The 26,540-nt window shown below is 41.2% G+C and overlaps 1 protein-coding gene across 4 annotated transcripts in view; it reads left to right on the forward strand.

Moving 5' to 3' along the window:
- The first annotated feature begins 558 nt into the window (after positions 1-558).
- pkma (pyruvate kinase M1/2a) overlaps positions 559-26,540 on the forward strand; it is a 44,310-nt gene continuing 18,328 nt past the window's right edge. The window contains exons 1-3 of one of the 4 annotated variants that reach the window (XM_030048519.1): positions 559-698; positions 13,595-13,779; positions 14,364-14,455. In XM_030048519.1, coding sequence (XP_029904379.1) covers positions 652-698; positions 13,595-13,779; positions 14,364-14,455 — 324 coding nt within the window. In that variant the 5' untranslated portion in view covers positions 559-651. Of the gene's footprint in view, positions 699-2,212; positions 2,313-5,156; positions 5,297-13,594; positions 13,780-14,363; positions 14,456-26,540 lie in introns of those variants that run through there. The other 3 variants (XM_030048520.1, XM_030048518.1, XM_030048517.1) reach the window with 3 other exon arrangements.

The following is a 26,540-nucleotide window of genomic DNA, read 5'->3' on the forward strand; positions in this document are numbered from 1 at the left end:
ACTTGAAACATAAGCTGTTTACATGTTGATGATTGTGCAGAGATTTTTGTTATGGTATTGAATCAGGTATTGGTAATCCTGAAATTTCAATAGTATTCATATCACCTATAACAAAACTCTGGTATTGTGATTCATGACATCTGCAGTCATGACAATGTTAACATTACATAGTCATGTGTTATTTCTGCTCTGCTGACTGGGCTTTAATTGAGAAAACAGTTCAAGCCTTCTCTGTCTCACTGCAGACTTTATATTTTGTATACATTTGATTATGTTGTTCGGTATCATTAGTAGAACTTTTTTCACTTTGTCGACAATTTACATTATACAAAAAGAGTAAGAGCTGCACTAGTAGTAGTTAAATAGTAGTGGTATTTTATTGCATGTCCAGGGGCATTAGAATGTCCTATCAGCTCAGTCTACATGTCTTGGATTTATCAAAGGATATTCCCAGGCTATCTTACTGTACCTCGTGGCCCAGGAGTTAGGAGACATTAATGCTGACTGACAGCTAGGGGCTTGGCCAGTTGATTGGATGAGTGGACGGCAGACTCGTCCCTCACCTGGGCAGATGTATCTATTGGCCTCTGGGAGTGAAGTGGAGAGCTGGATCCAGGGGAGAAGGCTGGCAGTGCCCAGTGAGACGACAACATGGGCAGTGGTAGCAGCAGTGCTAACTCCACCGCAGTTGTAACCAGGTGAGGAACAAGGGGAGCACAGTGGGGCGGGACCTGGTATCAGGGAAGAGCTGGCCTATGTCGACAGAAGGACTCTAGGAAAAAAAAAATTAAGATGAGCATTACTCTTTGTCAAATGAGTTACATGGTATTTTGATGAGTATCTTTGCTGGATTTTGTTGTCTAATCTCTCCGAACATATTGAACTCTTAGATCTGGATCTTGGAACTGTGGCCGACATGCATGTCTGTCTGTCTGTCAAGGATTTAACTGCTGTATCTCCCTCTCAGACATGATTATCACAGCAAGGGAATTAATCATCCTGGGAACATACAGCAACATAGCAGCATATTTGTCTCAGTTGTATCTAATTAAAAACAATTGAGACATATAATAATAACTGCATAATAATAATTATATACGCACATATAATTACTACTTGTATTATCATTATTGCCAGTAGGAGTAGTTGCAGTAGTAGGTAGTAGTAGTAATAGTTGTAGCAGTAGTAGTAGTAGCAGCAATAGTATTGTTGCTGTTGTTATTGTTAATAACTATTGCAATTGTTATCATAGCTTCTGGTACTTGGAATGTGCAAGTTTACAAGTTAAATGTTAAAATGATTTTAATATAAAGGGTAGGCCAACTAATATATGCATCTACTTAACGGAAACAAGCCAACAAAAAGCTTAACATGACAGCTCATGTATAATAACCAATCGCTAAACACCTTTATTTCTTATTCATTACTACTGAGTAAGCTGTTATTTAGTTGTATCGTCACCATTTGAAGGGAATTCCACACGTTGTTGTATTACCTTTGAACACTAGAGGGAGCTGTTGTCTTTGCCAAGCACTGAGGCACCAACCTTGCTAGAGGATTCCTTTCAAAAGCACTTGACATTGTTCAGACACATCCATGCACAAGTAATCAGTAACGTCACATAGTTTTGGGGGGGGTTGAGTATATGCTGCACAACTGCCGTCATGTTTAACTGACTTATTTTGTGTCAACTCTTGTGACTATTTGATGACAATATTTCGCTATGCATCAAAATGCGATTCATTGCAGCATGTTTTGTGATGCTTCCCATGAATCATTGCGGCAACATTAGGTTTGAACAACCATAATATGCATGTAGCTTCGACGAAATACACAGAGACAGTGGCTAGAACAACACAAATTAATATAAAGCCAAAAAAACGTAGCAGGGGCTGACAGCTTTTATAAATCTTCACCGACGCGTTTTTCAGGAAATTCCTCTGTGCATCTCTCAATCACGTGTCGCCTCCATGCTCGAGAGATGCATTCCTGTGCCCTGATTGGTCCCCAACTTTACCAAGCACCTCCATCTTTTATCAGTGTAACCTTCCGCGGAGGCTTTAACATTTACCATTTCCTGACTTTCACCGGACTTATAAACAGGAATGAATACCTCAAAAGGTTAATAGAGGGCAATTGCAATTGATGCGATAGTGTCAAGACAGTGTTATCTCTTTCTTCTCCTATATTCTCTCGGATGGATATTTGGTAGCATCCCTGCAAAGTAGTTCGGCTGAGTAAGGGAGATCACCTTGAACTGCTGTTGGAAACGGTGCTACATCAGTTCCACGGCAGTAGTTCAAAGAGATAAGGTGAGTACTTCAGGGAGGAGGTTGAGTTTGATAGTTTATGGTAACCAGTTGTTTGTGGGACACTTGTTTTGTCACCGTCGTGTCTTTCCAACGCTTTTGTCTTATTTCCTGGTGTACTACGGGTTTGCAAGTACAAAAAAAATAACGTTATGTCAACTTGCCCACTTCTGGGTAACGTTTGCCACTCATTATCAGCGTTACCTAGGTTACGTTTTTCTGTCTGAATAGTTTTAAATTTGACCTATGTATACATTGCGCAGCGTTTTCTAAGTCTATTATAATGTGGTAACGTTTCAAGTTTTCAACAGCGTTTTAATGTTTGTTGGGATGTTAATTAAAAAAAATAGCGTCACTGGATGATAGACTTGCGGCTGTTCATCGGATAGGTCCATATATTACTCGATAATGAGTCATTGCAGCCTCATAGTAATAAAAGAAAGTCATTTATTGCAGCTAATCTGTTTTAAAATAGAGGTGATGCATGAGGTGTTAGACAGAAGGAGTAGCTTCCTGCTGCCTCCTACTGTGGGTGTGCCTGCTCGTTCAACACGGCCCTCCATTGGCCAGTTTTCGTGATGTCTGTAGTTCAGGAAAATGTGACGCAGTGATGAGAACGTGACCTCTGTCGCATCCGCTGCACGATACAGTAACTGCTCGGACATTAATGAAGCCTAGCCGAGCTTAAGATCAGGGTTTTTGTTGTATCAGTTTTGTTCTGGTAAATTGAAATCGCGAAAATGTGATTAGAATCACTAGATTGATCAGATGGAATCACCATCTTTACCAGTGCATCAATGGATAATCTGTGCCGTGTGTGACGTGGTTGTAATATTATTTCCTTACATATTCTTGCATTAAACATTTATCTTGGTTACTAATTTTGTTTTGGGAAACATCCATTATGTTATCTTTGTTGGGAATGTGTACATTGCCTAGTAGTCATCTTTACTGCAGTGAACTGCTGCAGTGGTACCACATGGCCACAGTGAATGGCTTGGCCTCACTAAAACAAGATGACAGACCGGGCAGGCTCTCTCAGCCATACTATCAGTCTGTGTTGTACTTATGGCTAGTAGCTCTTTATCTTTCAGGTTGAACTGTATATGGTCTTTGGTGTGCAATAACTAATCCTTCCTTGACTGACAATTACCAAATCAGCTGACTTAAGATGATGCTTTGGATCTAAAGGCGAATTTTGCATCTTTGCAACATGCATCTTTCATTACATAACCATCCCATTAATATACAAAGGAATCATAAGTCTTTTGATTGAACTGTTTCACACTAAATGTGAAACAGTTGCTGAAAGCAATTAAGGATCTTGATCTAGTTTTGGTTAATGCAATTAAGTGGCTTGCCTCCTGGCTGAGACTTTCTAGTCTTCCTGGTTTGAATAACACAAGTCTGGAGATGCTGCATGTCCATTGTTACATAACAGTCTTTCCTGGCTGAAGGCCCTGTGTGGATAAAATGGAGAATGGAGGCCTTTCTGTAGACGATCTGTCAGGTTATTGTGTTGAGTGACAAGCAATTATATTGGAGTCCTGAGTTCAACAAAGGGCTGTGCTCAGTCCATCTGCTTAGACCTAGGCTGTAGGTGGACAGTAGACGGTTTTGCAAGATGACCTTTTTTTTTTTTTTTTTTTTTTAATTACCTTTAGTAGCTTAGCCTAGGGGTTCACAAACCTTTCCAAGTAGGGACTAAATCCGAGTTTTAAAGTAAAAACAAAAAGCTTTTTCTGGCTCATTTATGGTATTTTAGTACTCTTTTCACAAGAGGATCCACCAGAGACAGGCGAGTGACCTGCTCTGGGTCTCAGCTCATACATGAGGAAGCTCTAAGTCATGATGTGTCTTACTAATTCATGTGGGTATATTCCAGAGTGTCACATAGAGGAAGTATGAGAGGCAACAACCTTGGCTCACCCTGTGACTCACAAATGTTAACTTTGTGCTGATTTGACTGGGAACTGGCGCATATCTTAAACAGTACTGTAAAATTTGGTTCTGACTGGTAGGTTTTTTGTCTCTGTTCTGTGAAATAATTAAGATGGCATCATTATTTTGAGGTCCGCAAGTCACTACAGTCCATGTATGGTAAAATGCACTTTTCTGTTGGCCCTAAATGTCCTTGACAGGCTGATAAGGGTGCATGGGTCTCAGCTGTACAAGATGCTGGTGTACTTGACTAGGCCCTCTGCAGCTGGCTCTGCTCCCAGGAACTCCATCCCCATCGTGGCTGCATGTCTGCTGAGTAATGCTACGTAGTGCTTGCAGCTCAATAGTGGTACATGAGCACAGATTATTGTCCCACTGCGGGCACTGCTGTCAAAAATCTATGCACTCAGGGTGGTTTGTGATGCTTTGGATTCAGGTTTTCATCAAATGTCATAGGTTTGGTTTTGTAATACACTCAACATGCACCACAGCCGGTGTGATACACCACAGACCATAAAGTCATGCAGTAGTATTACATCACACGTTTGTTCTATTATAGTCAATAGGCCTACATACAGAATACCACCGTACATTCCAAGCATTGGTTTTCTGCAAACAGACTCAGCATGCTGTGTGTTATTATTAGCCCATGCCCTGTTTTTTGGCCTGGGGCGTTGTATGACCTAGGCTGGATAACACTGGTGTAACATGATTTGGTGTGCAGTGGTGGATGCCTCAAACAGCAACTCACAAGGTCCCATGTACGTCCGTGGTGTCAAGCCATGGCGGCTGCCTGGTCATAGTAGGGGCCATCTGTGCTCTTCACCCTGCTCAGTGAAGGGATTTTCTCCTGAGCCCCTGACGGTGCCGTGCGTATGCACACCAACTGTAGCAGGCTTTCGTGTCAGTCCTGCTGCTGCTGTTACTGTTGAAGGGAGTGCCTTGCTCCTTGGCACTGGAGCCCCCGACACACTGGGGTTACTGTGGAGGTCTGTGGCAGCAACGTGCCTGTTTGTCCCCAGGAGGAACAGGAAGATCTATTGGGGGTATGTAGCGTAATTGGCAAATGGTATCATGGTTGCATGACTGTTTGAGTGAGATGGAGCAGCTGCTTGGTGTCACTCAGATTAGCCGTATTGTTACGTCACTGCCATGGTGGATGTTACAAGTATCATGTCACCCTGTCCGGTCATTCAGCCTCTGTTGACGATAACTGTTATCTACAATAGTGTTGCTGCTGATGCTTGTACATTCACATTTGTTAGAGAGCTTTAAGGGAAGTTATTTGGAAAGACAGAGATGAATGGTGGTTGATAGTATGTGAACAGTGTATAATCACTGTGAGAGATGTGCTTTTGTTGGAAAGGGATTGGAAGGGATTATTAGCAGCCAGCTCTAAAGTTAGCGTTGCATCTGTGTCAGGGTTACCACGCCCTGCAGTTGGCTTGTGGCCACTGCTCACTGACTGTCCCTTGGTCAGCCTGAGCTGAATGGTGTGTTTTTTTTTTTTGTTTGTTTTTTTGACACCTGTTGGATGTGAGTCAGTACCACCCTGGAATGTTTTTTTTTTTTTTCCCTCAAGGATTCTTGTTTCAGTGGTCGTGACCAGACTTGTTTCTTGTGCTAGTCAAAGGGATACACTAAAAGCCGTTGGTGGGACTGCATACCCAGTATGCTTTCTGTGAAGACCCGCCTTACTCTGCCTCTGATTGGCTAGTACTTCTTGCCTTCGTTGATTAGGTTGGTTGAGGTTAGGGTTGGGTTAGAGTTAGCTATTCAGAGGCAGAATAGGGGTGGGTCTTCCTGCAAAGCATACTGGGTATGCAGGCCCAGCAAGGGCATTTAGTCTCTCCTGCTAGAGAAATTGTTCCTGATCTCTCAAAGAATAATTTCCCCCATAAGATGTCAAATAAAGAGCTGTGGTTGACATAAGGTCACACTGTATGTATTGATAGTATGTATGTATTGTATGACAAGCACAGGCTTGTCCTGTTTCCAAATGACAGTTGTGCAGAGATGATTTATAGGTGGCATAGGCTAGGTCCGGGAAATAAATCAATATTATGTCAGTATCATGATATAACATCAGATGTTGTCTGGGACTTTGGATATCATAATATTGTGATATGGCAAAAGTGTTTTTCAGAACATAATTAGGGATGCACCGATCCGCTTTTTTCGCTTCCGATACCGATACCAATATCTGAGGTTTAGTATCAGCCGTTACCGATCTGATAACGATACAGAAAAACAACGCTGAATTACCTAACAAACGGTATGTCTCAATGTGTAGAAAAGACTGGGATCATTCTTTTGTGCAAGGCAACATCAGACTTGACTTAAACATTTCTTTCTTAATTTTTTAAAAACAAATAAACAAAAGTACTGAATTACTTATTTATTTAATAACTGTGCACCAGTACAGCAATCTTAAATAAACCAACAGCTTCACAAGCTTGGTCAAACATGTATATATATATATATAAATGTATATTATGTATATATATACATACATACATATATATATATATATATACATATATATATATGTATATATATATATATATATATATATATATATATATATATATATATATATATATACACATACACATACATATATACATACATATATATATATGTATGTATGTATGTATGTATGTGTATATATATATATATATATATATATATATATATATATATATATATATATATATATATATATATATATATATATATATATATATATATATATATATATGTATATATATATATATATATATATGTGTATATATATATATGTGTATGTATATATGTATATGTATATATATGTATGTGTATATGTATATATATATATATATATATATATATATATATATATATGTATGTGTATATATATATATATATATATATATATATATATATATATATATATATATATATATATATATATGTAGTCCCAACTTGTCAAGTTTTTTCACACACATACCACTCAGTGTCAGGGACCTGCTCCAGCAGATTTCTCAAGCTTCTCAAACTCAGGCTCAAGCATCACTAGCAGGTTCTTGCTTAGGAAAGCAAGCATTTCTGCTCTCTCGGCTGTGAGTCTGTGGTTAATTAGCAGCTGGAATCCCTTGTCCCCAACAACCAACAGCGGTTGCCCATCCATAACAATGAAGTTTAGTATCCTCAGTGATTTTTGTTGCCTGCACACTATTAGGTGGAAATTTTTCACCTCTTTCCTTCATCTCCTTCCAAGTTAGCTGCTTCATACCGCCTTCCTTTTTATTGATTCAGTTCAACGAACTCAGCGTGCTCTATAGCAGCGGTCCCCAACGCCCGGTCCGCAAGAAATTCCGCGAGACATTCCATACCAGGCCGTACACCCCGACTGACACCAATCCCCCACCTCCCCGTCGAGTCGCGGTGAAATCTCTGGAGGTGCTTGACAACTTGAGTCTCCGCACGGCGAGTTGCTAGCACATGACGTCACTATGCACACAGCATAGAATTAGAGTGAATAGATCGGCACCTATGGATCGGGTCCATTGTCACCGATACCCATTCTAGAATTTTCTTTAATATCGGGACCGATACCGATACCAGTTATCGGATCGGTGCATCCCTAAACATAATGTACTCTTCTTGATGTTCTCTTATTGCCTCTACATGTTTGATCATTAGGCCTATACGTACATTACTGATGCTTGTTTACAAAAAATCTTACTAATAGTCATCCCTACATTATCGTCACAATATCAGTATCAAAATACACAAGGTGCTTCTACAAACCACCTTGTCTAAGAAGTTGTCTGACACTCCCAAGAAAAGAAAAAAACATCTACTTTCAATGATATACTGCGTTTTTGGATTTCAAATGCAAGTGGATATTGCAGTTTCTGTATGGTTTATTGAACTGCAACCCTGCTATGTTGGTTATGCTTAATGAGCAGAATAATAAAGATACCACTGACACTAGAAGTTCACATCACATGGATTTGGAGTGTAAACCTGGCTAAGTGCAGTCAGTAGTGCAGTAGTCATCAGTAGGACTGGATGTAAATGTGAAGTTATGTCCAATTCTGATTTGAAAAAAATGGATTAGCCTACTTTTTTTTTTTTTTTTATCACAAGAAGCAAATGAGATTTCTTCAGGATCTCCCCATTTCATAGATAACTGACAGGTTGTCAAGTTGGTACTGAAGTTGAACTGATGAAATGAGTACACAGTACAGTGCAACATCCAGAACTGATGGCCCCCTTCTGTTAATTTTCTCCTGTTGCTCTGCAGTGGTGTCTGAGCAGTCAGCAGCATGGTTTAGTGTGCTCCAAGAAGCTGCCCACAGCCCCTTGTGGTTGTAACTGAGCCTGTGCGTTGTGTGCAGTTGAGTGGGATGTGACTGTGCTCACGTACAGCACTGGTTTGGCACTGGTCTGCCTTGCTAAGATGTTACATCATCAGTCAGCTGCTATTACAGACGGAGCCTATTGGTTGTTTAAGAGATGCTGCCAGGAACCCCCAGTCACGATGCATTTGTATCCAGGATGTGATGCGTAAGAGGAATTCACTCCACCACTATTGATGTCAAAGGCAGCCGCATTTTAAATCGGAGAACATACTTGGTTTTAATTAAAAGATTGCCCTTTGATAGACCCACATTATTAGCCTATCATGACTATGTCTTCTTCAAATGTGGGTATGTGTAAAAGGTCATTTGTTGTGGGTATCGGTGTTGTGCTGGTTGCTTCAGCATTTGCTTGTGAAACTATGTAGGGTTTTGATTTTATGATTTATGATTTTATGTGTGCATGTTTTTGTTTTTTATCCTGTACGGGCAGTGCATTTTAAATTATTTTATTTTATTCTATTTAAATTATTTTATTTTATTTTATCTTTTATCGTGCTATCCTATTGTGTATTTTACCTTTTTTATTCTGCTTCTATTGTGTTATCTTGTTTTTTTTATCTTGTTGTGCTGCACTTTGGAAAACCTTGTGTTTGTTAAAATTGTGCTATATAAATAAAGTGGATTGGATTGGAACTATTATTGTACCAGGGACATGGAGTAGAATGGCTCAGTCAGAGGATGCGTGCTGTATATGGGCTGTATACGGAAAGTCCTTAAGTCTCAATGACTTTGCTAAGTTCAGGTCAGTTAAATACAGTTTGTAAGGATTCAGCATAATACATTTGGATATTTCATTTGTTTGCACATTTTATTTACATTCTTCTCTGTACTTTCATTTTGAAATTTTTGTACAGGCATAGCTTTCTGTTTGCCCTGTTTTTATATTACTCTAGCCTTTATCTTCCATAGTTTTTCTATATTTTATATTTTGTGTATTTTTGTCTGATACATTTCTATTCCAGTACAGTCTGGAAATTTAACAGGAAAAAAACATCTCACAGCATGTTGTACGAAGAATATGGCTATGTAATGACAAATAAAACTCTTGACTCTTTTAATACATACAGTTTCAGAGGTTTTAATGTTTTCTTACTGCATCTACTGAAATCATGTGATTAGGACTCTGTTATAACCTCCTTTTTTCTTTTACTTTTCTGGCACAGTTGGTTTTAAAAAAAATGTTGGAGCTAATATTAAAACATGTGACAGTCAGATTTCTGCACAGCCTATTCCAATCTCTTGGTCTGGATTCACATTGCCGATTATCCCCTGTATTAAGTAGCCCTACCTTTTCAGGGACAGTAAGGGCACTTAAGTCAAAGCTTGGACTGTCCTGAATTACAGAGGTAGCCATTTGAAAACCTGTTGCTCTGTCAAAGTAACCAGTGAGAGTATCTTCTGCTGAGATGCACTGATGTATAATTTAGAAAAAGGAAACCCAATCTCCCTTAAGCTTGAGGACTGAGAGCCACCTTGTGCTGATCACTGGCAGAGAGAGTTCAACTTTCTGTCCGCACTTTGTTTTGTGTCTTTTTTTTTTATCAGAGTATTTACGTTTTTATCTATCTATCTATCTATCTATCTATCTATCTATCTAGATATGTGTATATATAGATATGTGTGTGTGTGTGTGTGTGTGTGTGTGTGTGTGTGTGTGTGTGTGTGTATAGATATGTTTTTTTTTTTATTTATGCTTTTTTTTTAAATATTAGGCTAATTAAGATTTTTACTTAGTTTTTAAACTGAAAATCTGTTGGGTGTGTTAGTCTTGATAGATCTAATTTGTAGTCAGTAATATGGTGTGTGGCGTTTACCATTAACATAATCAATTCAAATTTTGAGAAATGAGTATTAGTTTTAAGCTAAGTTCACACCATACAATATCACAGCCAATTAAGGCATCCCAAGCGGTCCCAGACAGAAATTCAAGATTGAAGGAAAAACAGCATGTCTTTGCTTGCATAATGTGAGAATGTCAGCACAAGATCAAGATAAGATCAAGATACGTCACATCTGTATCTCCCAGTGCAGTCTGGGACCATCTAGGATGTCCAGTCATTTTCCCGCATGTTGGAAAATTTTGTCCTTGCTCATGTAATTGGAGAGGGAGCAACAAGCCGTTTTATTACACTGGCCAATTAGTTTGTGTCAGGGTATGTCATCACTCCATTAATAGCTAAGCTGACAGATAGCAGACAAATTCAGTTGGTTTGACTGCAAGTTTTATTATGGAAACTCATGTTCCATTCGCTTGTAATTCAAATTACAAAGCGAGTGGGACGTGAGCTACAGCACGTAGGCTACATGCCTCAAACTGGTCATCGTCTTTCCATCTGCAGGTGCAAAAACATGGTGGTCACCTGATGGTTAAATGTTGCTGTTTTGTGTTTGCGGTCGCTAACACAAATAACTCATTTGGCTCTACTCTATTTTAGTGCAAGATGGAATTTGGTAGCTTGGTAGTCCGGCAAATGTGCGATGTCCTGCTACGCTTGGTTGTGGAATGTGCTTCTGGCCGTATCCATTTAACAAGTAGACAGAAGGGTGGAAATGGGTATTTAAGTAAATGAGGGCATACAAACTGTAATATACACAATTTTTACAAAACATATTCACTATTTTTTTGGAGGTCAAGGAATATTATTAAAAAGATTGTGTGTGATGTTGAACTCACATCACATTGGATAGCTGGCTGTGCAGCTGTCATTTAGTGCACAGACCAAGACCTTTGTGGAAAAACAAAAGTAACTTGCCTCAAACTCATTTCCTGTGAACAGGGACTTGCATATTACCCATTCATCAATTTGAATCCACGGGACACATCAGTTTCACTTTAAATAAGGACTAATAATTAATCCGTAATCCACAGAAGGCTGGGACAGAGGTAACATTAGTCATATAGCATAAACTGTCACATATACTTTGACCTACAGGAAGAAACCTGCTCAACTCAAGGTCTAGATTGTTTAACTTAGGGGTGTGTATGCCTGTACGTGAACCGAACAGTAACCCACATTTACCGTAAAATGTCTAGTATTTTGGACATGCAAAATGCCACGCTTTGATCCATGAACATATTTTGAGTACAATTTAATTCAGGGGCCAATATATCCAACATTATTTATCTATTTATATGGGATGGACTTGCTCTTTATCTGGCCAGGTAGAGTCACAGTCCCATGCCGTGGTTTGTAAGCCTGTCATAACATCTGTGGGCAGTTCAGAGGTTTAGTTTACGCGTTTCTTAACATTAGTGCACAGACTAGCCCCATGAATACACATACTCAGAAGCCGCCTCACATCACATCTGAATGCCTCCCAGTAGCATCCAGGCGACTTTATCTTGGACTGTAGCCGCCTTTCTTGCATGTTTACACGGACAGGCAGAAATGTGTTTTCACAGCAATATAAAATAGATATTGGAGAGGGAATTATGACCTGTTCAACTTCATAACACTAATTCTAATCTATAGCTTATAATACATGAGTGTAATATGGCAATTTATACATGTTAATGTGTGGAAAGATTATGTGCTTGCATTGTTAAAATATTTAATAAAAAAAATATTTTTTTCATAAAGGAAACACAGAAATTGTTTGTTTTAAGAAACCTGGAAAGCTTTTTTTTTATGTATACTGTTTACTGTTGCTTTTTAGTAACACACGTATTTCTTATCTATTTACTTGATTGATCAGTGGAATAAATGGTAGAATACTTAATTCCTACAAAAATAATTGCTAGCTGTAGCTCTACCTGCTAGTTTCAGATTCCATTTGCTTCAGGAAATGTAATTAAACTGAGGACAAGTTTTTAATCTCATGACCTGCTGAAAGGCCCAGATCTAGTCTCCTCAATAACACAAATTTTAATCTGCCTCTCATGCGCCATCTTCCCCTCCCAACCAAGCCTATCAGCCATGCTCTGTCATGTGCTGTAGTTATGTAACCTCAGCAACTAGAGCCCCAATAAAAAACAACACTGCATACATTCCTGATCACTGTGCCATTACAGTGCTGCACCCTCCGGAAATAGACAATACCCTGTCAGATATTTGTTTCAAGATGCCATGATGTCAAATTACTGAGTTTATAGAGTACAATTTAATTCAGGGGCCAAATGGTGTTGGAGATCAGACTGAGAAAAAAGGGAAGTAGCTCAGTCAGGCAAGGCAGTTTAGTCCGTGCATCCTCTTCCCTGTGCACTGGCCAGTATTTAGCTATTTGCCAATACACAGGATTTGATGTAATCTTCCCCTCTCGCAGTTAAACTCGGTGAGCATCTGTGTGGCCTTGAGTGACTAGAATGAAATGATGAAAGTGACATGATGAAAGCCAGTAATGCCAGCTCTGTAGGTGAGCTCTGATGGTTGCCATGGGTGACTCGGAGGAAGGGAGGGAGAGATTGGAGAGGGAGAACAGAATGTACAGTGTTGGCAGCTTGATAAGGTATCACCTCTCAATATCTGAGTGTAGTGCAAAGGGATTTGTGTTACTGTGTTGTGTTGCATTTTAGGTCAAAATTTGTGTGTTCATTTCTGAGCTATGAACAATTGGCTGTTGCTGGATACGGTTGGAGGCACGCTGCCCTTTTTTTCCCCTCAAACTGTCATTGTTATAGTCTTAACAGTAAACTAATGATTGCACAGGCCTTGTTTAAAAGCCAAATAGTGACTCAAGGAAAGACACTAGATTATAATACCCCGCTCCCATTATTTATACACAGTCTTGCAGTGAAGGGATTTGATAAGTCTTATCTTATATTGATAGTCTCTATTATCCAGAGCCATGGTGGCTATTGCTCCAGTGTAAGTGGCTGGTGAATTTTAAACTTGACTGAGCAATCCAGACCATTATCTACTCATGAAAACTGCTAATTTCCTCCTTTCACCGCATTCTCTACATAACCCTTGTGTGTCCTCCATTCTTCACCTGCAGTTCTTCTCCAGCTGCACCAGTGAAAGAAATGCCTCAGCCAAAGTCTCAAGACATGGGCTCTGCCTTCATCCAGACACAGCAGCTCAACGCTGCCATGGCCGACACCTTCCTGGAACATATGTGCCTGCTGGACATCGATTCAGAACCCACCACCGCACGCAACACTGGCATCATCTGCACCATTGGTTGGTCTACATTTGCACACACACACACACACACAATCTTAATTTAAGCACTGGAAATGATAGGGACAATGATGTTGTGTTATTTACAGGTTCTTATTAAAAAGGCACCAGAGATTTATTTTCTTTTAATTGAACAGTTAATTAGCATAAATAGACAATTGTTATTTAACTGGAAGAGCTTTATATGTAACCTTTGATAACTGAGGGAATGGTTTGATTGCAATGATGCAATTTCTGTTTGAAACAAATAGCTACAGATTGTCACAAAGTAAGTAGGAACCTGGTGAAGTTTATGTTTTAAATATCCACTGCTCACTCAGCTATTGTCTGTGCTAAGGTGCTGGTGATATTCATGAAAGCCTCAGAATAAAGAATGGCTCTTATGTCAAACAACATCTTCTCAAGGCATTACCAGGCAGAAAGCTTGCACTGTATGAAGCGAAAAATTCTGTAGTTGTAAGTGTGAGAAGAAAGTTTGATTCTTTATTCTGAGGCACCTGTCGTGATGAAGTAAAATACAACAGCAAAGTTTAAAAACTTATGATATGTCATTAATTCTGTCCTTTTAATGACACTACTGACAGGGCCAGTCTCCCGCTCTGTGGAAATGCTGAAGGAGATGATCAAGTCTGGAATGAACATTGCACGTTTGAACTTCTCCCATGGCTCACATGAGGTGGGTCTATTCACGTAGATCTGCGTAATGTGTAAATATACATTAAACTTTGTTAGTTTCAGCAAGCTACTCTGATTGTCCAAAGTCACGTTCAGACCTTGTTGATAATTCCCATCAAATACAGCTTTGTGCTTTATCTCAAAATTGTATTGGTTGGCATGCTGATCTGTGTTGCAGTCTTGAAGACAGATGGCAGTCTTTTCTGGTTCCTCTATTCTTGAGCATGTGCAATACATTGAAGAAAATGTTAAGTTAGTATTAGTATAACCATAGAATAAATAATAGAATACCCTTCATAATGATATTCTGTTTTATCGCCAAGCCCTACCTCTTAATATTACTGCTATACAGTAAGACACAGGATCCAAAAAACTTGCCACCTCTCAGAAAAAGAAAACTCAAATACATTTCCCCTTTCGTACCTGGGACGGTTCTTCTTACAATTTTAAATTAGTTAAGGCTAATATGCCAACCAAATATCATGCATCAATGTTAGAATCCATAAAATATGAGAGCAATCATGGCAGCAAATTTCAGATGAACTGAATGCATAAAACGACATGGGAACAACTCAGATCAAACTTAGATATATTCTTCCAATTTGCAAAAACCAACAGGTAAAATCAGTAGTCAGTCTTTGTTGACCAAACTGGCATCTTCAGGGGGGATACGCATTCTCCTCTGAAATCTTATCTAGTAAAACTCGTTCAGATTTATTGCCCTTAATCACTGTTTCTAGTCTCAATAGGCTTTACAGACCCAGTTTACAGAAAACTAAACATCCTGTTGCATGAACCCTCAAAACTCCCCCAAAAAATCCAAAACCTAACAAGGAGGAAAAAAATGGATGAAATCCTGGGAAAGTTCATAGAGAGAGGAGGAATAGCTTCTAGGCTGACAAGGAGGGCAGTGTGTGTCGAGTGGGCAGTTATTATCTGAAATCAAATCCTGTCTCTCTAGGGAGAGACTGGATCCCCACTCCCCGTACCCTCCTCTGTACTGCAGGTTTTTGTTCCAGTTCTGCTCTTGTACACCTGACCCAATTAAGGCCCATGCGCCTTCATGCATGCCTTGTTCAGGTAGATCTGTTTCAGCCAATCAGCATGAAGCCCTTAAATGGATCAGGTGTGAACGAGTAGAGCTGAAACAAACCCTGCTTTCCAGATCACATACTTTGATGTGGATGAGTTCTCGTCCAGATCAGGCCAGATTGGCTGCAAAAATTCTCTTTAGCTTCGTACCAAAAAACACCATTAAAGAGTCTTGAAGTCTTCAAAAATAGAGTCTTGAATCAGGCAGAGTTTCGAGCGTACAAGTTTATTTGCGTTTGAGATCTCAAATCAAACAAACAGGGAGTCGTGCAGCATAGACAAAACGACTGACTTTCGTTGTTTCAACTTCTGTTTTTATAGCGTAAAACTTGGCAAGTCAGCATTCAAGATCATAAGGAGTGCGGCACCTTACGTCATGCTAGCTGGGAGATCATAAGGGTGCCGGTGCTTACATAATACCAACTGGGGGGTTAGGGACTTTCTGAGTGGCCGCAAGTTGTCTCTGATGTGCAGCTGTTTGGCTTCAACCCATGTAGTAGGGTGTTTCAAGTAGGCCGAGCTACGTGTCTGGCACTTGCTTCAAGTGTGATGCCGCCCAACGCGTGCCAGGCACGTGCATGTTTTAAGTTGGCCGAACTACGTGTCTGGCCCTTACTTCAAATGTGATGCCGCCCAACGCGTGCCAGGCACGTGCCTCGGCTTCGATTCAAACTGTGGGGTCATGTAAAGTTTACTAAGCGAGTGCAACTGAGGACATGAGCGCACGTAAGGCTGGGCTTGTACGATGAGTTCAACTGAGGATATCGGTGCACGTAATGCTGGGCTTGTACAGTAAGTTCAACTGAGGACATGGGTGCACAGAATACAGGGCTACTACAAGAGGCATAGTGAGTTTTTGTGTTAAAACGAAATGCATCTAATGGCTAAACCAATAATTCAAAGTTTTATAGGGATAGTGCTTTCTGGGTGATGTTGAGTATTTTTGTTCATTCCGAGCTTTCTTATCTTGTTACTCCCTACAATGTTGAGACTCATTCAAGGTCAGAATTTCCTCCACATGTCCCCCCTTTGTGACTAAAAGTCACACCATCACAAAAACCGTTCCAGTTAAATTATTACTTCCAGTGTACGCAAAAGAATTCCAGTGATTATATCAATGTTGTACCAATGGTTATTCAAAATCAGTAGCATCTCTTACAGTGTAGCTACCATCAAAAACATAAGGTATATTATATGAAGATAATATGGTTATACGTAGCTTTGGATAATATGGTTATACGTAGCTTAAACACGCAGTAATATAGTAAACATACACTAAAACACTATAAAGATAATACTGAATAGTAAAACAAGGCACTCAGTAGTACATATAATGCCATTATAATAAAACCAATAAAATGCATATAGTGCCATAATAATGAAACCAATCGTATACATATACTGCCATAGTAATAAAACACAGTATAGGTTCCCTTTTTTATCAATAATAAGATGTAAATAGCCCTTTATGCATGTTCCGACAGTACTCAGCATAATACAGTGGTACATCTACATTCTACATGTTCCAGCAGTGCAGAAACAGCATTCGGTCTGAACATTCTAGTCTGCGTAGACGGTATTAAACCTGCCTATCGACGATCCTCTCAGCCGTTGGTAAATGCTCAAACGCTCACTGAGCATTGCATGTCGTTGGTTGAGCTCTATGAGTTGTTGGTCGAACTCTGCATTTTGTTGGTTGAGCTCTGCAATTCGTTGATTGAGCTCTTCATTTTGTTTCCTTAAGTGGGCAATCTCCTCAAGTACCTCCTGATCAATGCGACACTCGCGCTGGTAGTGACTTTGTGATGACACAAGTGTCATGGACGTTGCCAGAGCTGCCTCCTGCTCTGGTGCATTTGGTACCCAAAAACGAAACTCATTGTATGACAAGGTGGCACGATTCTGGGTTACATAAGCTGCATCATTCTTGTAGGAGGGTTGGGGCTCATCCATTAGGTTAGGGGTGGTAGAGGAAATGTGGGGAGAACTACTATTCTTCGTGACAGGACTAGGGGAATTTGGTGGAGCAGATTGGTCTGGGGATGAGCAAAATGAAATTGGAGAGGCAAGAGAGGCAAGACTTTCCGTGTCTAGGTCGTCCTTTGGCTCCCTGCGATCTCCCATGTAGAGCCTGGCAGGTCCAGGCTGCTCAGCTGTGATAGCATGGGGTTGTGGAGCTAAGGGGTTGAACCAGCTCTGGTGCTCGTATAATTCATTGGATCTGAAAGAAGAGAGTGGCGGGGGTACTGGGACCTCCGTCCCTGGGCGTTCACTCAGTTGATTCTGCCAGGACAATGACTGGTAGGGTGCGTAGCTCCTTGGCATAAATCTCGCCAGGTTCCACTGGGCGTTGGTTCTGCTGGTGGCTGGTGTCGGTAATGGAGGGTAAAGGCCCAGACCAGGTCCTGGTGCGGCTGGTGGATGAGGTTCCGACGAAACAGGGAGCAGGGTGAGCAGCTGGTGTGGCGAACTTGGCTGCTGCGGATCTCCTGTAAGTGAAACTGGCACGCATGGTGGTGTTGGGCCCACCCTTGGTTCCCAAGAGCTCTGATCTCCATCAGCCATGTCCTCTGGCAAAACAAAGCACAGTCTTAGTTAAACAGCTTATTGCTCCTCCAAACTGGAGGAGTAGTCTTCATACTGCTCTTCATGCAGCTCTTGTCTAAACTTAAACACCTGATCTGTCTTCCCAATCCACCTGAGCCATTTATCAACTGCTTCCTTAGTTCTAGGAAATCCCCCTACCCCATCTGAATCCGAATATTTATTATATTTACCATCTATCAAAAACGGTTTTCCTTTTTCATCCCAAGACCGGTAAGGATAAGGTGATTGAGGTTTGAGTAAAATTGGTATTTTAGTACAAGGGCATTTATTAATAATATGAGTGCAGATAGATAGATTGTCTACTAAAATTGTTAGCCAGGTTCCTATAGAAAATGATAACCTTGGCCTATGTTTGCATCTGGTCCATGCTACTTTAATCAGTGAGTGTAACAGTAATGAGCACGTCTGTCTCCAACATTCATTACGTCTGGGTTGCATTCTCTTTGCAGGTCTGAAAATTGGCCCCATTTTGTTATGCCAGTTAAAAATCTCGTGGACATTTTCCATGGTTCTAATTTTCCTGGCTCATAAGGCCTTTTGAGTTTCATGCACATTTTTAGATAATGGCCTCTCCGACCACATTCTTAACATTTTTTTTAGTAGTGCTGGTCAAAACAGATAATTAGCATCATGGTCTAATGAACCGCAACGTAAGCAATGCATGGTAATTTTATGGGTTAGCCGGGTCTTTCACCCTGACGCTACTCTTCTCCTTCCTGCCCTTCCTTTTTTCTGCTGCTGTAACTGGATGGTCTTCTGTGGATAGTTTGGCAACCCCATTACTAGGAAAACCTTCATGACTACCACTAATGGAGGCTCTAGGTGGGGTTGGTGCGCTACAGACATGGCTGCTGCCTGCTGTTCCTTCCAACCGTGGTGATCTCCTAATTCCCTGCGGGGAGGAGTCTCCGTCCCCTTTGGTGTCTTGTTCTGTTTCCTGCGGGGCGACCTCGTCATCCCCAGATTGGGCTTGTTCTGATTCTGGTGGCATCGTCATCCCCTTCCGGCTGGTCAGTTGGAGCTCGCCTACTATATGCTGTCAGAATTCTTTCTGGATCTTCTGCTCTACAGCAATGATTAAGATGGTACCAAAAGGGTTTACCTTCAATCTTGAGCGCAGTGGGGTAGCTAAGACAACCTTGTATGGCCCTTCTCCCCTGGGTTTCAAACTTTTTTCTCTTGAAGACACGGATGTACACAAGGTCACCTGACTGGATTGTCTGCTTTTCTCCTGGGATTTCAGCGTCCCATTCCTCTGTGGCTCTTTTCACCTGTGAAAATATTTCTTTATGGATATAGGTCAGATGTTGGAGGTAGCTTTGCAGCTCGCCTTCCAGTTGCTCAAGCGCTGGTCCCTCGTAGGGACCTCTAAGATAAGGCACAAGCATGGGCCGACCCGTGAGCATTTCATGCGGTGTTAGATGCGTAAGCCTGTTAGTACTCATTCTCATAGACTTCAGAGCCAACGGCAAAGCTTGCTCCCAGTTCAACTTACTTCCTTCCACAATATCTGCTAGTATTTTGGCTAGCTTTTCTTTCAAGGTCTTGTTAGCTCTTTCAACCTGTCCTTGTGACTGTGGATGGTACACACAACCAAACTTTTGCTTGATTCCAAGCATTTTCAGCGTTGCTTGGAATGTTGCCGCAACAAAATGTGGTCCCTTATCAGAGCTGAGAGTGTCTGGGATGCCAAATGTCAGGAAGACTTCCCTACACAAAACTTAGCTACTGAGCTAGCATCTGGACTGCTTGTAGGTTATGCTTCTATCCACCTACTGAACCGGCAAACAACCACTAAGACATACCTCAGTTTTCCAATTCCTGTCTATGTAGTCAATCTTTAGATGTCTGAATGGCCCATCCGGCAGAGGAATGTGCGCAATGGGAGTCGAGAAGGCCTTCCTGGTGTTGTATTTAGCACACACATCACATTCATGCAACACTCTATCTACCGTGGCTGCCAAAAAAAGCGACCACCAGACTGCTTGCAGACGCCTTATGACCTCCCCCCTTGCGCAATGGTCTCGACCATGCGCATTCTGAATTGCACAGCGCAACAATGCAACAGGTAGCACAAAATGTCCTTGGCTACTTCGCCAAAGGCCCTGTTGTGGGCCATCCAGAGTATTTTTGACTGCTCCCCTTTTGAGCCAGACTGATCGTTCTTCTGGTGAAGCCCTGGCTTGGACTTGAATTAATGATGTCATAGACATCAAAGGAGCCAAATCAGCTTCTACTAAGATGGGACACATGACGGACTGTTGCAGTACCGTCGTTGTATCGGCTTCATCACCCTGATAGGGCTGTTGCATTGCCACCTTTTTTGCTGCTTCATCTGCCAAATTATTGCCTTGTGTGACGAGAGAGGTATCTTTTCGATGAGCACGACATCTCAAGACAGCCACTGCTGAGGGCAACTGAAGAGCACTTCAGCAGTTTGGAGATGATTTCACCATGCTTGATTTGGGTACCGTCTGACCTGCAAAACCCTTTCTGTTTCCATATGTTACCAAAGAAATGGCACACTCCAAAAGCATAGTCTGAGTCAGTGTAAACATTGAGTTTCTTACCCGAAGCCAACTGACATGCTGCTGTGAGCGCTTTCAATTCTGCCATTTGGGCTGAACAAGGCTGAGTCACATAGGATGTCTGAACAGCGGTGAATGAACCGTCAGGGTTCAACTGCACAATGCCATATCCTGCATGCATACCTGTGGCATCTCTGAAACAGGAACCATCTACAAACAAAGTCATATCTGCGGTTATTGGTTCACTGTACAAGTCATCACGTGCTTTTAAAAACTCATCTGTAGTTTTAACACAATCATGAGGAGTACCATCATCAGGCAACATCATCTTTGTGGCTGGATTGATGGAATTGCACCTGTTGATAGTTAATTCAGGTGCTGCTAGGATAACTTCATAGCCTGTGCGTCGAGCTTGGGTCAAAACAAAACGCGGACTTGTGAGCAGCGCATGTAATTGGTGAGATGTGTAAAGAATCACTGGATGCCCCATGGTCAAAGATGAGGCTCGTTGAAAGGCAAATGCAGCCGCTGCCAATCCCTGATAGCAGGGTGGCAGTCCTGCTTCAATGTTATCCAATTTGGTGCTATAGTAAGCCAAAGCTTGCTTACCTGTGGGCGTGTCTTGCATCAGGACTGCTGTAGCATATCCTGATTTCTCTGCCACATAAAGATGAAAAGGCTTACCATAATTTGGATTCCCCAATGCTGGGGCTGACTGCATGTCACTTTTGAGAGCTTCAAAGGCAGCTTCCGCATCTTCTGTCCAACTCAATTTGGCTGCTCCATTCATTTGGCCTGCAACTTTAATCAAAGCTCGCAAAGGAGCAGGTTTTAGTGCATAGTCACAAATCCATGGTCTGCTGTATCCTGCCATCCCCAAAAAGGTCAACATTTGACCAACTGTGTCAGGTTTTGGAGCAGTTGTTACTGCTTTAATCTGTGATGGTGCAATCAATCTCTTGTTTCCATGTAACAATCTTCCTAGATATTCTACCTGTGGTTGACAAAATTGAAGTTTATCTCTGCTGACTTTATGACCCCCCTTTGCCAAGACTGTTAGTACTGCCACAGAATCTTTCTCACATTGATCTTTAGTAGCACTACAAATCAACAGATCATCCATGTGCTGGATGACTGTACTGGGCACATTCAGATGCTGCTTGTCTTCAGCCAACACTTTATTGAACATCGCTGGGCTGTGGAGAAACCCTTGTGGAAGTCTGGTGTATGTATATTGCTGTCCCTCATATGTGAAAGCAAACAAATACTGTGAGTCTGGATGGAGTGGTACACTAAAATATGCAGAGCATAAATCAATCATGATGTACCATGTTGTGTCTAGTGGAATGTTAAACAATAATGTGTACGGGTCAGGAACAATTGGGGTTTCAGCAGCAACAATGGTATTTACAGCTCTCAAATCATGTACCAATCGATAACCATCAGCATGTGATTTTGGTATTGGCCAAAATTGGTGTGTTGCAGGGACTACTTTTTATTTTTTATTTATCAAGACCCCAGCCTCCATTAGGCCTGGAATGATGGGTCTGATAGAGTCTATGGCCTTTTGTGTGAGTAGATATTGTTTTTCATGAGGTGACTGTATGCCAATTGTATGCCAGATTTGATAAAACCCATATGTTTTGTGTCTGAACCGCACTTATGAGGGCACCTGATTTAAGAGAGATGCCTGTTCCGGATTCAGCAGTATCATTGTGGCTTTTTTTTTTTTTACAGCCACATAAATTTGAGGGTCATTAGTCTTTTTACAGTCATGTATTGCAACTGCTGCCTTCATCATGGGACCAAGGGCATGAGATTCAGAATTTTCCTTGGATAATAGTGATACATGAGGGATTGAATCCGGAATCGGAAACCATTCTTGTAGCTGAAAAGGAAGAATGAACACTGGGGCTGGCCCTATGTAAATGCTACAGCTGATGAGAAAATAGTCTCTTTTTGTTGATTAATTCTTTCTAACATGCTTTGTAAGTGTTAAGTGTGTAATGACGAGGCAAGCAAGGCTCAAAGCCTTCTCCCATCTTGGCTTTGATCCAAGCCTCCCGTCTCCTCCACCGCTGATAAAGAGCTGATGTTGGGCCTGTGAGGCGAAACCAGCAAAACACTGGCTGTGTTATTTTCTCAACTTTTTTGCATTATCCTGAGTTTAACAGCTGTAAGTTGATTGTCAGGAATGTGAACACGTAGATCCTGAGGAGTGCAAATGATGGTTGTTTTCAAGGAGACACAGTGCGTCCCGCCCCAACAGATTGACAGCTCTATTGGGTCAACTGCAGTTTTTATTATTTATATGCATGGGAAATGGCTCTGTTGTGTCCCAGCCTGCATTATTTCATCATGTCGCTCATTTTGCTGAAGGGTGCAGGTGTCCATCCCTCTTGGTGTGTGAGGTCACAGCTCCTCCTCGCAGCAGCTCAGCTGACATGTTGTCAGCTCATTCATTTGCTATGTAGGCTTGTCTGTCTTTCTTGTAGGAGGGCTTATCTGCGTAGTATCACCTGATTGGCTGTCTTCAGGACTGGTTATCGGATTCAGTCTCCGCCTCATAGGCTGGCGCCATCTTATCTTGGTCCACTCCCTTTTTCTTTGTTCCTGTTTCTTCTGGTCTGGACGTCATCTTAGTTCGCTCTTACATGGCCAATGTGAACTTCTCCTGTAGTTCACTAGTCCCCTTCTGGGCCGAATCCTCCTGCTTTGCTTCTCCTTACAAGAACTGTCCGGCTGTGAATGAACTCCTGTTCGGTGGACATGGTGGAAGAGGGTCACGCCAAGAGGGGAGAGCGGCGAAACATGCGAGGGAGTGGAGCCCGATGGAGGCGGCGGCAGGGCAGAGGGGGCCCCTGCAGTGCGCCATGTCTCTTCTTTTTTCTTTACCTCTCTTTTCTCTAGGTCAGACTTGGAACTGGGTGGTATTTTTATTTGTTTTCACCTCTGTTGGTTGGCTAGCTGTCACTGTTTTGCTCACTGGCTGTCTCTTAACCCTTTAGAGCTTGATCCATGAAAGAATTGGCAGTATATTCCAATCTCTTTAAATTGAACCCTTTAGTTTTTGCAACAAAATGTAAAAAAAAAATCACAAATATATTATTACACGATCTTTATGTTGTATGATATGTACTTGAAGTGCCAATGGTATGGTCCAGGGTGAACAGGGGAAGTGTCCAAAGGTATACAACAGTATTTTGGTCTAGTATTGATTAAACTTAAAACGGAAACTGGAATTGATGAAGTGTATCACATACGGAATGATACAACTGGCTTTATAGGGTTAACACCCCTCTTTTATCACTGGTGCCCCCAGCTTTACAGTGTTTAATATTATCACTTACTTCATCACAAAAGGCCATATTAAAGGAGCCCTCTTTGGGCTATCGTCTGTCTCCAGTTGTTCTTTCATACCATCTTTTCATGTACTGTATTTTTATTGTTGAGGGTAATTATTTATAACAAGTTGCACAGGGGGTTCCCTCTTGCCCCCAGCAAACCCCACTTGTTCCTTTCCTTGTCAAGTCCCCCTAATCCCTTGTAATGCACTTATTGGAGTGTTGTCTTAAAGCTTCTGGGTCTGCATCAGGTTTTTTTTTTTTTTTTTTAAGGCAATCCATTAATCAATCAATCAATCAATCAATCAATCAATCAATCAGTCAATCAACCAATTAATCAATCAATCAACCAATTAATTAACCAATCAATCAATCAACCAACCAACCAATCAATCAAGCAATCGATCACTTCATCCGTTATTCAATTTGGGGTGTATTGGCCCTAATATTGCCTTAGCAGTAATTCCTGATTTTTATATTTCTTACTTTGATTAGGGTTAAACTACCTTTCTTGCCTATAATTTTGTCAACCAGCCAAATTCCCCTGTCTCTCACTTTCTGGGGATAGCAATAGTGCACAACCGTGGATTACTTATAAATAGTTATTTATGCCGTGATTTAGTAGTCTTCAGAGATACTCAGGAAAATATTTAATGAAAGTGTAGCAGTCTTTGTAAAATATGCCCACAAACGTTCTATAATACGGGTTTGCACTGTCCACAACCCACGTATGATTTTTCCCAGCACTAAGGCAAAATTAACTTCTATTTTGATGAGATTAAGAGTAAATTTTTTCACAGTTTTAAATTATTTGACTGCAGAGTTCACCACTGCTCAGCCCCCCCTGCGAGTCTTATTAAATCCCTTCCAGCCAGAAAGGAGTTCTTACACTTCTGTGTCTATCTCTTGTCTGTTACTTGTGTGTTCCAGACAGAATGCCTCCCCGTAGTTGACCTTGGCTGCCCCAGCCACTCACTCCCTACACCAGATGCGCCAGTCAGACACTCCGCTACTCTTACTATGGAATGTTTGTTCCAACAAAATATGCAAACAGTCTATTTCTGCTTTAATTAAAACTGGTCTTTTATTCTTTTTTACACAATAAGAGCTCAAACCTTCAAATATATGATCAGTCTATTCATTATATTTCCAGTTTTTTACTCAATTTACTTCTTAGTACATGCTACAAGAAAAAGAGGAGAAGAAAAAAATGATTTATGCTACTTTTGACTACTCTCGAAGCTTTATTTTACAAGCACTGTACAAATTTATACAAGGTTTATGACCAGCTGGTTGTTATGTATGTATATATTGTTATTATCTTAATAATGGGACACATTATATCCCTCATTTATTAATGCAAATAATGGGACACACTATATCCCCTATTTATTGATGCAAATAATGGGACACACTATATCCCTCACTTATTAATGGGACACACTATATCCCTCACTTATTAATGGGACACACTATATCCCTCACTTATTAATGGGACACACTATATCCCTCACTTATTAATGGGACACACTATATCCCTCATTTATTAATGTCCTTACCCTATAGCGCTTATCTGTCTTTTGATGTTAGTATACTTGTTTTCTCTTCGTCCAGACGGAATTACAATTAGGCCTGTTTTCTCTTCGTCCAGACGGGATTGCGCTGAGGATTACTGTCCTCAACTTATTTTCTCTTCGTCCGGACGGACTCACGGAGGCTTACTGTCCTCCTTAACCAGTTTTCTCTTCGTCCAGACGGAATCACACTTAGGCCTGTTTTCTCTTCGTCAAGACGGCATTACACTATCCTACAAATTTCACACACACACACACACACACACACACATACACTGCCACATTTAAGGTCAGTGGGGATTTTCCGCTGCCAGCTCCTTCTCGCTCACGGAATCTGCAGCAAACAAAGTCCTGCCAGCCCCCTACTCCATATAGAGTCTGGCAAAAACTTGCAACTGCTAAACCTACTCTCCCTAAGTAGGAATAACAGAAAAGAGTCTTTTTCTCGTCGTCCCTCTTTCTCAAGACGGCACAGCTATCCTACAAATTTCACACACACAGACACACACACTGCCACATTTAAGGTCAGTGGGGATTTTCTGCTGCCAGCTCCTTCTCTCTCACAGAGTCTGCAGCAAACAAAGCCCTGCCAGCCCCCTACTCCATATAGAGTCTGGCAAAACCTTGCAACCGCTAAACCTACTCTCCCTAAGTAGGAATAACAGAAAAGAGTCTTTTTCTCGTCGTCCCTCTTTCTCAAGACGGCACAGCTATCCTACAAATTTCACACACACAGACACACACACTGCCACATTTAAGGTCAGTGGGGATTTTCCGCTGCCAGCTCCTTTTCTCACACAGAGTCTGCAGCAAACAAAGTCCTGCCAGCCTCCTACTCCATATAGAGTCTGGCAAAACCTTGCAACCGCTAAACCTACTCTCCCTAAGTAGGAATAACAGAAAAGAGTCTTTTTCTCGTCGTCCCTCTTTCTCAAGACGGC

The sequence above is a fragment of the Myripristis murdjan genome, chromosome 3 (genome assembly GCF_902150065.1).
Source record: "Myripristis murdjan chromosome 3, fMyrMur1.1, whole genome shotgun sequence".
Classification (NCBI taxonomy): Eukaryota; Metazoa; Chordata; class Actinopteri; order Holocentriformes; family Holocentridae; genus Myripristis; species Myripristis murdjan.